This window comes from Ranitomeya imitator, chromosome 6 (assembly GCF_032444005.1).
Source record: "Ranitomeya imitator isolate aRanImi1 chromosome 6, aRanImi1.pri, whole genome shotgun sequence".
NCBI lineage: Eukaryota > Metazoa > Chordata > Amphibia > Anura > Dendrobatidae > Ranitomeya > Ranitomeya imitator.
This window is the reverse complement of record NC_091287.1, coordinates 31,142,399-31,156,298: the sequence shown is the minus strand read 5'-3', so window position 1 is coordinate 31,156,298 and position 13,900 is coordinate 31,142,399. Positions and strand designations below refer to the sequence as shown.

At 47.0% G+C, this 13,900-nt stretch overlaps 1 protein-coding gene across 1 annotated transcript in view; it reads left to right on the top strand.

Moving 5' to 3' along the window:
- The window catches only part of HEPACAM2 (HEPACAM family member 2), a 96,752-nt gene that overhangs the window by 23,278 nt on the left and 59,574 nt on the right, over positions 1–13,900 (top strand). The window contains exon 2 of the mRNA XM_069729397.1: positions 11,662–12,018. Coding sequence (XP_069585498.1) covers positions 11,662–12,018 — 357 coding nt within the window. The remainder of the gene's footprint in view (positions 1–11,661; positions 12,019–13,900) is intronic.

Genomic DNA, 13,900 nt, shown 5'->3' with positions numbered 1-13,900 from the left:
CGTGTAGCGGTGGGATATGGGGTAATGAAGGGTTAATGCCACCTTGCTATTGTAAGGTGACATTAAGCCAAATTAATAATGGAGAGGCGTCAATTATGACACCTATCCATTATTAATCCAATAGTAGTAAAGGGTTAAAAAACAAACAAACACATTATTAAAAAGTATTTTAATGAAATAAACACAAAGGTTGTTGTGATATTTTATTCTACGCTCAATCCATTTGAAGACCCTCGCTCTGTAACAAAGAAAAAATAATAAACCAACAATATACATACCTTCCGAAGATCTGTAACGTCCCACGATGTAAATCCATCTGAAGGGGTTAAAATATGTTACAGCCAGGAGCTCTGCTAATGCAGCTGTGCTCGTGGCTGCAAAACCTCGGGGAATGAAGGTAAAGTAGGTCAATGACCTATATTTACCTTCATTCGCGGTGATGCGCCCCCTGCTGGTTGTCCTCATATGAACTCGAGCCTGGGAGCTTTCTAGGAAAGTTCCCACGCTCGAGGGACAACCAGCAGAGGGCGCCTCACCGCAAATGAAGGTAAATATAGGTCATTGACCTACTTTACCTTCATTCCCCGGGGTTTACAGCTACGAGCACCGCTGCATTAGCAGAGCTCCTGGCTGTAAAATATTTTAACCCATTCAGATGGATTTACATCGTGGGACATTACAGATTTTCGGAAGGTATGTATATTGCTGGTTTATTATTTTTTCCTTGTTACAGAGCGAGGGTCTTCAGATGGATTGAGTGTAGAATAAAATAGCGGGAGCCCACGCCAATTTTTTCCGCCATTTAACCCTTTAATTTAATAGCTAGAACGGCCAAATTTTGCACATACACACTACGAACATTAGTAGTGTGGAATATGCAAAAAAAAAAATGGGGATATGAGATGGTTTACTGTATGTAATCATGTCTCATATCATGTCGGGTTTAGGAAGGAGATAGCAAAAGCCGGAAATTGAATTACCGGCTTTTAAGCTATCTAGCGCTGTATTAAATATTAATATATACACATATATGTGTCTCAGTGACATATATATATATATACCTATTCTATGTGTACACATTTATTCTACCTATTCTATTGTAACCTGTCAGTGTGATTTTACTGTACACCGCAATGAATTACCGCTGCGTAGAACTCTAACAACGCTGCGTATTTCTCGCAAGTCACACTGCTGGTCCGTGTGTAATCCGTATTTTTCTGGCTTCCATAGACTTTCATTGGCGATTTTTTTTGCGCAATACGGTGACAAACGCAGCATGCTGCGATTTTCTACGGCCGTAGAAAGCCGCATAATACAGATCAGTAAAATACGGCAGATAGGAGCAGGGGCATAGAGAATAATTGGGACGTGTGTAATGCGTGTTTTACGGACGTATTTTATGCGCTCATATGTCCGTAAAACTCGCTAGTGTGACGCCGGCCTTAAAGGGACTAAAAAAATAATTTAAAAAAAGTTTAAAATATATATATATATATATATATAGAAAAAAAAAGGAAAAAAAACATTGGAACAGCATCCAATAATACCTCAATACCGTGCAGAGCTTTCCCAACCAGCAGTCCAAAAGCCTCCAGTGATAGTATCAAAAAAAGAAAAACTGCACAAAATAATGGAAAAAAGTGGACTTTATTGCCTGAACGGCGTTGGCAATGTTTCAGATACAAAATCCTTTTTCAAGCCTTGAAAAAGGATTTTGTATCCGAAACGTTGCCACGCCGTTCAGGCAATAAAGTCCACTTTTTTCCATTATTTTGTGCAGTTTTTCTTTTTTTGATACTATATACACATATATACACATATATATTTCCATTCAAATGCAATAGAAAAAGAGATCCAAACGCCACCATGTTCCCCAGAATGGTCCCAGTAAAAACACCAACTTGCAACACAAAAACAAATCCCCTCAGCTCCATTGAATGACAAATAGAAAAGTTACGGGTCTCATAAAATTGCATCATCAAACTTGTTTCTATATATTTTTTCAGATTTTCCCAAAAATGTTTCCACCACTTAAATAAATGAGAAAAAAATACATGAGTTTGGTATCTTATCGTACTGATCTGGGGAATCCTATTGCCAGGAGGATTTTTACCACACAATGAAAACAAACCCTCAAAAAAATAATGGTGGAATTGTTCTTTTTTTTTTTTTTTACCTTTTTGCTCCACTTGGAAATTTTTCCTTTTTTTTCACTACGTGACATGGCAAAGCGAATGGAGCAGATAAAACTACAAATCACCCCCCAAAAACAAGCACTCATACCAATATCAACGGAAAGGTAAAACATTGATTGCTTTAGCCAAAAAGGGGGAAAAAAAAACAACCTAAAGGCCCCAAAAAGAAAATTTTACTGAAAGAGGGAGAAGGGTTAATGAGGCTGTGGAAAGTTTAGGAGTTTTTACTGCTACATCTTTGTTCACAGGGCCTCATTTATCAAAACGTTATTTGTTGCCCATAGCAACCAATCACAGCGTGGCTTTCATTTTCCCAGAGCAGTTTAGGAAATGAAAGCTGAGCTCCGATTGGTTGCTATGGACAACAAGTATAGTTTTGCTTTTAGACACTTGATAGATGAGGCCTAGGAGAAATGAAAATAGAAGTAAAAAGAGAAGTAGTTATCTGTTTAAACTCGCGCTACCATATGGGTTTTCTGCATCAGTCTGTATTCACTTGACTGAAGAGATGATGTCCCATTAACACACATGTCAGGAGCAAAATCATCTTTATGCTGACAATGCACCATCTCATGCTGCAAAGAATCCCTCTGAGTTATTGGCTGCTATGGGCATAAAAGTAGATAAACTCATGGTGCGGCCACCATCTTCCCCTGACCTCAACCCTATAGAGAACCTTTGGAGTATTATCAAGCAAAAGATCTATGAGGGTGAGAGGCCGTTCACATCAAAACAGCAGCTCTGGGAGGCAGAGAAACACAAGCAGAAACTCTCCAAAAACTCACAAGTTCAATGGATTCAAGAACCGTGAAGGTGACATTGGATCGCCCCCAGACACAGGGCCACAAGTCACTCGGTACCGGTCCTTTCTGCTCGGTTCTGAGGCTGTCACGGTGGCTAGACCCGGTCCGCGACCCTGCTAAGGGGCATCCAATGAAGGTGGTGGTACAGTCTGTCAGGGGTTCGTGACGCCACCTGTGGTGTTCGGGTCAGGGTGACCGATGCTGCTGTGGGGTCCGCTGGGGTGATGGAATGGCAGCTGGGTGGAATACCTTCCCACAGGTGAAGTATGTCCCCAGGGCTTCCCAGATATGTAGATGGTGATGGTGTCAGGTGCAGGCAATAACGAGGACACAGGGTTGCAGTCTCTTTACCTCTTTACTGAAGGCTTCAATATCCTCAATCCAGAGCACGTTCAACCAGGCTATCAGAGACCAGCCGGTTCGATGGGCACATCCAGAGTTTCCTTCGCAGATGGAAATCGTTGCCTACCAATAGCGCCTGTGTTGTAGTCCTACCCTGCTGAGCATTCGGAATAGTCCTCACAACTGCTGCTCTCGTTCGTTCGTTCTCTACAGCTTTCTCTCTCGTTCTTTGGTTCCAGATGTTACTAGTTTCTAACGTCCCCCAGATATGTTATGGCTAGGACGCCACCCGTTTGACGGGAAGGCTTGGAGGTCTTCCGGGACCCTAGAGACGCCCCTCTCCCAATGTTGCCCCCTATGTCTTCGTAGGTGTAGAAGGTAGACATCCAACCTATGATTAACTGTCCAGCGGAATTTGAAGTAAGGCCTGAAGTCAGTTACTCCCGCGGTGTTCCGGCCACCGACTACGCGCCTCAGTAAGATGTTGCCTTCCTCTCTCATCACGACTCTTACTGGCTCTCCTTTGTGCTGATCTCGTTTACACTGTTCCACAATATCCTTCCCTTCGTGTCTCTCTCCTGGATACCGCCGCAGGGTGTGCAGGCGCTGTTCCGTTACGTTCTGCTCTGTTCGCTAGGCACCTGCCAGGTTCCCACGCCTGACAGGGACCCCCCTGTGCCTTCTCCCTGCAACACCCCCTGCCACGGGATGTTGCCTGGTTCCAACCCAGTCAGCTTCTGACTAACTTCCTCCCCAGCCCCTAGTTTTACCAGTGTGAGGAGGGGCCCAATAAATAAAGCCTTTTTCTCCCCCTAGTGGCCGGAGTGTGAAGTGTAATGTGTTCTAGTGATACCTGGTCAGGAGAACTCCTTAGTGCCATCAGACGTACCGCTGCTCCCCTTAGTGGCAGAGTGCTATACTGCAACGACCAGGTCTCTGGGGCGCTTCAACATCAAAGAAGGGGTCCTATGTTAACATGTAACTTGGCCTCTTAGGAGGTTTTGGAGTTAAATAGCTTTTTTGTTCAGTGAATGTGACGTCCTAATGCTGCAAATTCCACAAATGAGCATTTTCAGTTCTTTAAAACATCAAATGTTTAGAAATTCTACTGTGCCTAATAATTTGGAACAGTGCATTCTGAGTTTTTATTCATTTCGGAGATTATACTGTTATCATTGAGAGGTTTCTTCAGTAAAATTTGATGTATAATCTAAGAGGTGATGACTTTTATTAGACTGACTGTCATTTGCACCGACCATTTAGGAAAATCCGAGAAAAAAGTCATTTGCATAATAATTTGGAACATGGTGTATATACTGTATACTGCATGGTATGTGCATATATATTTGCGCCCTATGGACAGACTTATCCAACTTCACGAGATATATTTGCATATTCTGGGGTTTAATATAACATCTACTCATGTCATATCTGAGCCTTCTGTCAAATCATACCGTACATCGACTACGCAGTATGCCGCCATATAGACACACCAAGGCATCCAAGCCTCCGATACATAGTACGCGGTAAATATATTTGTGCCGAATGTCTCCGCATAGGCTATAATACACTGTTCAGTACAGTAAATACGGTGTGCCAACATGTACAAGCCCCGGGCATGCCGAAGAGACACTCGGTTATCTGTCAGCTGAATGGAGCCCTAGGGATGTGTTTGGCCCCTGGCGCTTGTGGCTCTGACATCGTGTGCACAAGGCCTCTACGGGTAATTAGTATCATCAATTCACTTCTAAATTTAAGGGGGAAAAGCCTTGTAACAAGAGTAATGGAGTTGGGGGAAATTGTGGCAATTGGCATCTGGTGGTAAGTGGCACGTCCTTAGGATTCATTCAGTTGATTGGTATTCCTGACAAATCCCCCATACACGAATGCTCGATTCTGACGAGCATGCACGTGTTTTTATTGAGGAGATGGGAGGAAGCTGCTTATCCTCCCTTAGAACATAATAATTGGCATTAAAATTCAATGTGGTTACCTTCTCTCACGTGGTGGAGAGTCGAGGGGTCCTCATTCCTAATAGATGGCCAGGCGGTCTTGATGAACTAGGCTGTCATTAATGGATTTTTTTTTCTAAAAATGTCAAGTTATCTTCTACCCATAGGATAGGGAATAACGTGGTGGTCACTGGGGTTGACCCCAGGGGATCTGACTGCTGAATCACCCAATGAATCCGAGAATTAGTCTACGGAAGCTCAAAAACTGGGCTCTGCAAAACCCCTTTTTTTTTAATGGAGTGAAGTTGAGCATGGTCGGCCTTCACATCTGCAATTAGACTGGTAGTAGTAAAAGAGAACGGTTCTCTGCGTCCTCCGACAGTCCCATAGACGATGAATGGGGCATGATCATGTCCGCCTTTATAGAGCCGTGTTCTTGAGGTTCTGGAGCCACTCTCTCGGGTTCACTGGCAGATCCAGCATTCAGATCCCCACTGATCAGCAACATAACCAATATTCTATGGATGGACTGTAAAATTGGCCATACACATTGGATTAAAGAGGTTTTTTTTTCCAAAACCACAAGTTTTCCCCCTATCCTGTATAACTTGCAATTTTGGAGAAACCTCTTTAATTCACTGTCAATGGCCAACTGTTGTGATTGGTTTGGAGTTTAGAACCCCCTTGGTAGTTGCTATGAAGGGAGATTCCATCCTGATGCCATGGTAATTTAATGGCGATTTACTAATATTACCTTTTCTATCCCTTCGTCATCACATGAATATCTACTGGAGAGTGACTGGGAGCGAAATGCGATGTGTCCAGGGTTCTATGTACCTGCACAGTTTGCATTTATAGCTAAAGATAAACAGGGAAATGCAAACAAGTCGCTCCAACAATACAGGTCTGTGTCAATATCTGCTGCCTACTGATTACTAGACTGTGCCCAGCACTGTGTCTGGGGCTGGACTGCACCTCTAGTATCGGTGTATCAGTGACCCGGACAGTAAAGGAGGGTGATGTCACCATTTATAGCTCCCGTTACCGCCTTCCTTTTATGACCTGTCTGGTTGTGATTTTTAATAACTTTACAATCCATCATCAATACACAAATAAACCGCTCAGCTGCAAGCCCCAAAATGTAAAGGGGATTTTCAGGGACCAAAAATATACAAACAGCTTTAAGTAGTTACTCGTACAGCATTATTTGTTCCTTTTGGAAACCCTGGATTATTTTGATAGCTAATCTAGCCCCTTATTGTATACTAGATGGTGGCCCGATTCTAACGCATCGGGTATTCTAGAATATGCATGTCCACGTAGTATATTGCCCAGCCCACGAAGTATATTGCACAGCCACGTAGTATATTGCCCATTTACGTAGTATATTGCCCAGCCACATAGTATACAGCACAGAGCCACGTAGTATAGTGCCCAGCCATGTAGTTTACAGCACAGAGCCACGTAGTTTATTGTCCAGCCACATAGTATACAGCACAGAGCCACGTAGTATATTGCAGAGCGAGATAGTATATTGCACAGCGACGTAGTATATTGCCCAGCCTTGTAGTATACAGCACAGAGCCACGTAGGATATTGCCCAGTGACGTACTATAGTACCGAGCCACGTATGTCACAGGTTAAAAAATAAAAAATAAACATACTCACCTAACCATCCGAGGGCCCCTTGTAGTTGAACATACTCACCATTCTGGTCGCTGCTCCTCAGCGTCCTGTCTCTCCGCTCCCTGGGATCCAACGGCGCTGTGCAGATGGGCGCGCGGCTGCCGCCATCTTGCGTTCCCCAGATGCTTTGTGAAATTACCCATATGACTTAGCATTCTTGCGAGACCACTAGGTCTTCTGGGTAATTTAGCAAAGCATCGCTGGGAAAGGAAGATGGCGGCAGGCGCGAGCGGCTCAGCGTACAATGGAAGGGTGAGTATAGCAGTTTTTTTTATTATTATTATTTTTAACATTACTTTCTTTTACTATTGATGCCGCATAGGCAGCATCAATAGTAAAAGGTTGGGGACACACAGGGTTAATAGCGGCGGTAACGGAATGCGTTACCGCGGCATAACGCAGTCCGTTGCCGCCGGCATTAACCCTGTGTTAGCGGTGACCAAAGGGGAGTATGGAGCGGAGCGCCGGGGACACTGACTGCGGGGAGCGGAGCGCCGGGGACACTGACTGCGGGGAGCGGAGCGCCGGGCACACTGACTGCGGGGAGCGGAGTGCTGGGGACACTGACTGCGGGGACACTGACTGCAGGAAGCGGAGCGCCGGGGACACTGACTGCGGGGAGCGGAGCGCCGGGGACACTGACTGCGGGGAGCGGAGCGCCGGGGACACTGACTGCGGGGAGCGGAGCGCCGGGGACACTGACTGCGGGGAGCGGAGCGCCGGGGACACTGACTGCGGGGAGCGGGGACACTGACTGCGGGAAGCGGAGCGCCGGGGACACTGACTGCGGGGAGCGGAGCGCCGGGGACACTGACTGCGGGGAGCGGAGCGCCGGGGACACTGACTGCGGGGAGCGGAGCGCCGGGGACACTGACTGCGGGGAGCGGAGCGCCGGGGACACTGACTGCGGGGAGCGGAGCGCCGGGGACACGGACTGCGGGGAGCGGGGACACTTGACTGCAGGAAGCGGAGCGCCGGGGACACTGACTGCGGGGAGCGGAGCGCCGGGGACACTGACTGCGGGGAGCGGAGCGCCGGGGACACTGACTGCGGGGAGCGGAGCGCCGGGGACACTGACTGCGGGGAGCGGAGCGCCGGGGACACTGACTGCGGGGAGCGGGGACACTGACTGCAGGAAGCGGAGCGCCGGGGACACTGACTGCGGGGAGCGGAGCGCCGGGGACACTGACTGCGGGGAGCGGAGCGCCGGGGACACTGACTGCGGGGAGCGGAGCGCCGGGGACACTGACTGCGGGGAGCGGAGCGCCGGGGACACTGACTGCGGGGAGCGGAGCGCCGGGGACACGGACTGCGGGGAGCGGGGACACTGACTGCAGGAAGCGGAGCTCCGGGGACACTGACTGCGGGGAGCGGAGCGCCGGGGACACTGACTGCGGGGAGCGGAGCGCCGGGGACACTGACTGCGGGGAGCGGAGCGCCGGGGACACTGACTGCGGGGAGCGGAGCGCCGGGGACACTGACTGCGGGGAGCGGAGCGCCGGGGACACTGACTGCGGGGAGCGGGGACACTGACTGCGGGAAGCGGAGCGCCGGGGACACTGACTGCGGGGAGCGGAGCGCCGGGGACACTGACTGCGGGGAGCGGAGCGCCGGGGACACTGACTGCGGGGAGCGGAGCGCCGGGGACACTGACTGCGGGGAGCGGAGCGCCGGGGACACTGACTGCGGGGAGCGGAGCGCCGGGGACACTGACTGCGGGAAGCGGAGCGCCGGGGACACTGACTGCGGGAAGCGGAGCGCCGGGGACACTGACTGCGGGGAGCGGAGCGCCGGGGACACTGACTGCGGGGAGCGGAGCGCCGGGGACACTGACTGCGGGGAGCGGAGCGCCGGGGACACTGACTGCGGGGAGCGGAGCGCCGGGGACACTGACTGCGGGGAGCGGAGCGCCGGGGACACTGACTGCGGGGAGGGGGAGCGGAGCGCCGGGGACACTGACTGCGGGGAGCGGAGCGCCGGGAACACTGACTGCGGGGAGCGGAGCGCCGGGGACACTGACTGCGGGGAGCGGGGACACTGACTGCGGGAAGCGGAGCGCCGGGGACACTGACTGCGGGGAGCGGAGCGCCGGGGACACTGACTGCGGGGAGCGGAGCGCCGGGGACACTGACTGCGGGGAGCGGAGCGCCGGGGACACTGACTGCGGGGAGCGGAGCGCCGGGGACACTGACTGCGGGGAGCGGAGCGCCGGGGACACTGACTGCGGGCAGTAAGGAGCGGCCATTTTCTTCCGGACTGTGCCCGTCGTTGATTGGTCGTGGCTGTTTTGCGGCGACCAATCAGCGACTTGGATTTCCATGATAGACAGAGGCCACGACCAATGAATATCCATGACAGAAGTACAGACTGACAGACGGAAGTACCCCTTAGACAATTATGTATATAGATTGACAGAGAAGGGGCTGGCTTTGCTTAAAAATAAATAAATAAAAAAATAAATTATATGTAGCCAGCCCCCTTAACTCACTGCTGTGGTTATGTGCTGTCCTGCATTGTGCAGAGCCAGATGGGAACCAAAGCTGAAGGCTATATTACAGAACTTACTGTTTTAGGTTTGTGTCCCTGAAAAATTCCTTTGCTGCTTAAAGGGGTTTTCCTATTTCACACATTTATGGCAGAGATGGCAATAGCTGTCTGTCAGTGGTGGCCGCAAGTAGCATAGCTGTTCTCGAATGTTCATGTAGTCCTGGAGTTGAGTAAAAGATTTGCAGGACCATGGTTAGTGATGAACGAGCGTGCTGGGATAAGGTGTTATCTGAGCATGCTCGGGTGCTAACTCAGTGTCTCCAGCGTGCTCGAAAAATATGTTCGAATCCCGGCGGCTGATAGACAATTGTAGCACATACAGGTCCTTCTCAAAAAATTAGCATATAGTGTTAAATTTCATTATTTACCATAATGTAATGATTACAATTAAACTTTCATATATTATAGATTCATTATCCACCAACTGAAATTTGTCAGGTCTTTTATTGTTTTAATACTGATGATTTTGGCATACAACTCCTGATAACCCAAAAAACCTGTCTCAATAAATTAGCATATTTCACCCATCCAATCAAATAAAAGTGTTTTTTAATAACAAACAAAAAAACCAACAAATAATAATGTTCAGTTATGCACTCAATACTTGGTCGGGAATCCTTTGGCAGAAATGACTGCTTCAATGCGGCGTGGCATGGAGGCAATCAGCCTGTGACACTGCTGAGATGTTATGGAGGCCCAGGATGCTTCAATAGCGGCCTTAAGCTCATCCAGAGTGTTGGGTCTTACGTCTCTCAACTTTCTCTTCACAATATCCCACAGATTCTCTATGGGGTTCAGGTCAGGAGAGTTGGCAGGCCAATTGAGCACAGTAATACCATGGTCCGTAAACCATTTACCAGTGGTTTTGGCACTGTGAGCAGGTGCCAGGTCGTGCTGAAAAATGAAATCTTCATCTCCATAAAGCATTTCAGCCGATGGAAGCATGAAGTGCTCCAAAATCTCCTGATAGCTAGCTGCATTGACCCTGCCCTTGATGAAACACAGTGGACCAACACCAGCAGCTGACATGGCACCCCACACCATCACTGACTGTGGGTACTTGACACTGGACTTCAGGCATTTTGGCATTTCCTTCTCCCCAGTCTTCCTCCAGACTCTGGCACCTTGATTTCCGAATGACATGCAAAATTTGCTTTCATCAGAAAAAAGTACTTGGGACCACTTAGCAACAGTCCAGTGCTGCTTCTCTGTAGCCCAGGTCAGGCGCCTCTGCCGCTGTTTATGGTTCAAAAGTGGCTTTACCTGGGGAATGCGGCACCTGTAGCCCATTTCCTGCACACGCCTGTGCACGGTGGCTCTGGATGTTTCCACACCAGACTCAGTCCACTGCTTCCTCAGGTTCCCCAAGGTCTGGAATCGGTCCTTCTCCACAATCTTCCTCAGGGTCCGGTCTCCTCTTCTCGTTGTACAGCGTTTTCTGCCACATTGTTTCCTTCCAACAGACTTACCATTGAGGTGCCTTGATACAGCACTCTGGGAACAGCCTATTTGTTGAGAAATTTCTTTCTGGGTCTTACCCTCTTGCTTGAGGGTGTCAATGATGGCCTTCTTGACATCTGTCAGGTCGCTAGTCTTACCCATGATGGGGGTTTTGAGTAATGAACCAGGCAGGGAGTTTATAAAAGCCTCAGGTATCTTTTGCATGTGTTTAGAGTTAATTAGTTGATTCAGAAGATTAGGGTAATAGGTCGTTTAGAGAACCTTTTCTTGATATGCTAATTTATTGAGACAGGTTTTTTGGGTTATCAGGAGTTGTATGCCAAAATCATCAGTATTAAAACAATAAAAGACCTGACAAATTTCAGTTGGTGGATAATGAATCTATAATATATGAAAGTTTAATTGTAATCATTACATTATGGTAAATAATGAAATTTAACACTATATGCTAATTTTTTGAGAAGGACCTGTATATGGATTACCTGCTTGTTAGACAATCGCTCCATGTGTTTCGGCTGTCGAATATTCGAACGTATTTTTCCAGCACTGCTCTACTGACCACCTGCGGCCGAACAGATATTCCCTTTAACTATGCATATCCCTTTAAATGTGGGAACAATTTAGATTAAAAAAAAATGAACCTCATTCTGCATTTTTGTTATTTTTTTCTTGCAGTATTTGCCACCTGCTCTGCAGTGAAGCTAACCGCGCCATCTCCAACTATCCATGGCATCGAGGGTCAGCCTCTTACTCTGCCCATCCACTATGACGTCCACGTTCCCGCATCCGCCGTGCAGATCATTTGGCTGCTTGAAAGGCCGCCGGCCCCCCCTGCATGTCTGCTGACGTCCATCAATCACACATTTATACCAGATCTGGAATTCCAGCACAAGTTTACAATGAATCCGCCCAACGCCTCCCTGCTGATCAATTCATTACACGTGAGCGACGAGGGGAACTACACCGTCAAGGTCAACATCCAAGGGGAGACCACCATGTCCGCGACGCAGAAGATTGAGGTCACCGTGCACGGTAAGTGGTGCAGACCCAGCGCTGATCGCCGCTCATCAATAGCGGGGCTTTAAAAACGTTTTACTTTCTTTACTTTGTAGTATTTGTTGACGGCTTCTGTACCAAATTTTTCAAAACGGCGCACACGGTTCACGAATTTTGCACAAAATAAATTTTTTTTTTCTTTCTCTCTTTAATCTTTTTTTTTTTTCTTTCTGTAGTATTTTAACAAAAAAAAAAAAAAAGTTGTCATGTTCTAATAAAATTTTGCAATATTTGCACAATAATCTAAAATCACACCTGGGGGAGGACGCTGAAGTACATGTGTGCAAAAACGTAGTGAATTTTTAAGAAGTCACCACCCTCTAAAACCCTAATAAATTTAAAAGAAATTTAAAAAGGAGGAAGGTAAAAGAAATAAAGTGCAATGGAAACATCAAAAAGTAGACGAACAAAAAAGTTCATATGTAATAATGAATCGGGCTGTTGTGTATTATCTTTTATATTATTTTTACTTGGATCAGAGTTTTGTATTTCTGAAACAGGGCTCCAAATCTCCTGCATAGACCTGGAATTATAGCATAAGATTTTGGCTACCGGCAACTTCCACTAGGGGGAGCTCACTGCATACTGTGCTATAGACAGCATTCAGTAAGCTTCTAAGCTCCCCCTAGTGGTGGCTGCAGGTAGGCATAATTATATCATTTTGATTTATCTATGCAAGGCATTTGGAGGCTTTTTTTTCTAGAAATACTAGACTCCCACATCTGTAAAGATAGGCAAAGAAAGTAATAAACTTAGAATATTGGACTTATTTAGATAAAAGGGTTAATATGAAAGGGGTTGGCTCCGGCCCTATTTCATCCCAGTGTATAACATCCAGCCCCATCACACCCGATGTATGATCTATATCTATAATATCCCGCTCTATTGCTTTAACTTACATGACAGCCCGGCCGGTGGTGCAGAGCTCACTGACACAAGTGCGGTCCTGTAATAGGAGCCAATGGGCAACAATTCCGTTCATGACATTTCTTCCTCCTGGATCTTCCCCCATCACCTGCGAGTAATATTGTTGAGAAGTGGAAGGAACCGCAGCAATTCAGCCACGAAGTGGAGACCCCCTCTGGTATAACATCAGAACAAACACGGGGGGCTTCATGGCCGAGCAGCTGCATGTAAGCCGTACATCACCAAGCACAATGCCAATGCGTTGGATGGAGCGGTGTAAAGAAAAGTGAAAACCCGCACTACACCTGTCCAATTTTGCAGTTATGTTCCACTGAAGTGAATGACGCTGAGCTGCAATACCTCGTACAACCCGAGGATGGTTCTGTTTTTGAAAGAAAGCAGCCATGGTTTTTGTGATCATGGACACACCATTTAACCCTTTCCAATTGGGCCTTTTTCTATTTTTTCACTTTTATTTTTTCCTTCCACTTTTTCCAATAGCCATAACTTTTTTTTTATATTTCTCCATCATCATATTAGAGTTTGGTATAACTCAAACAAACATACAACTCATCCTGCAAAAACCGTTCATTTAACCACATGATGCACAAACAAAGGAAAAAAACATTACAAGTGGGATGAAATGGAATAAAGTTATTTTTGGTTTGTTTCGCCATTTCCAGAGATCTGGAGCTTTTTTTTTCCTGTCAATCGAGCTGTGTGAGTTGTTTTTATTTCACCTTGGCAAGCTGAAGTCTTTTTTTTTTTTTGGTACAAACGATGATTTGATCATTTTCAAATTTTTTTGGGTAGAGGCTCAGGTGCGCCATCTAAAAAGTGGCATTTCTGGTAATTGTCTACATTGTTCATCATATGGGTTTATTAGTTTCCTATTTTCATAGATCGGACTTTTACAGATGCAGAGAGAAAAAAATCCAATTATTTTTAGAAT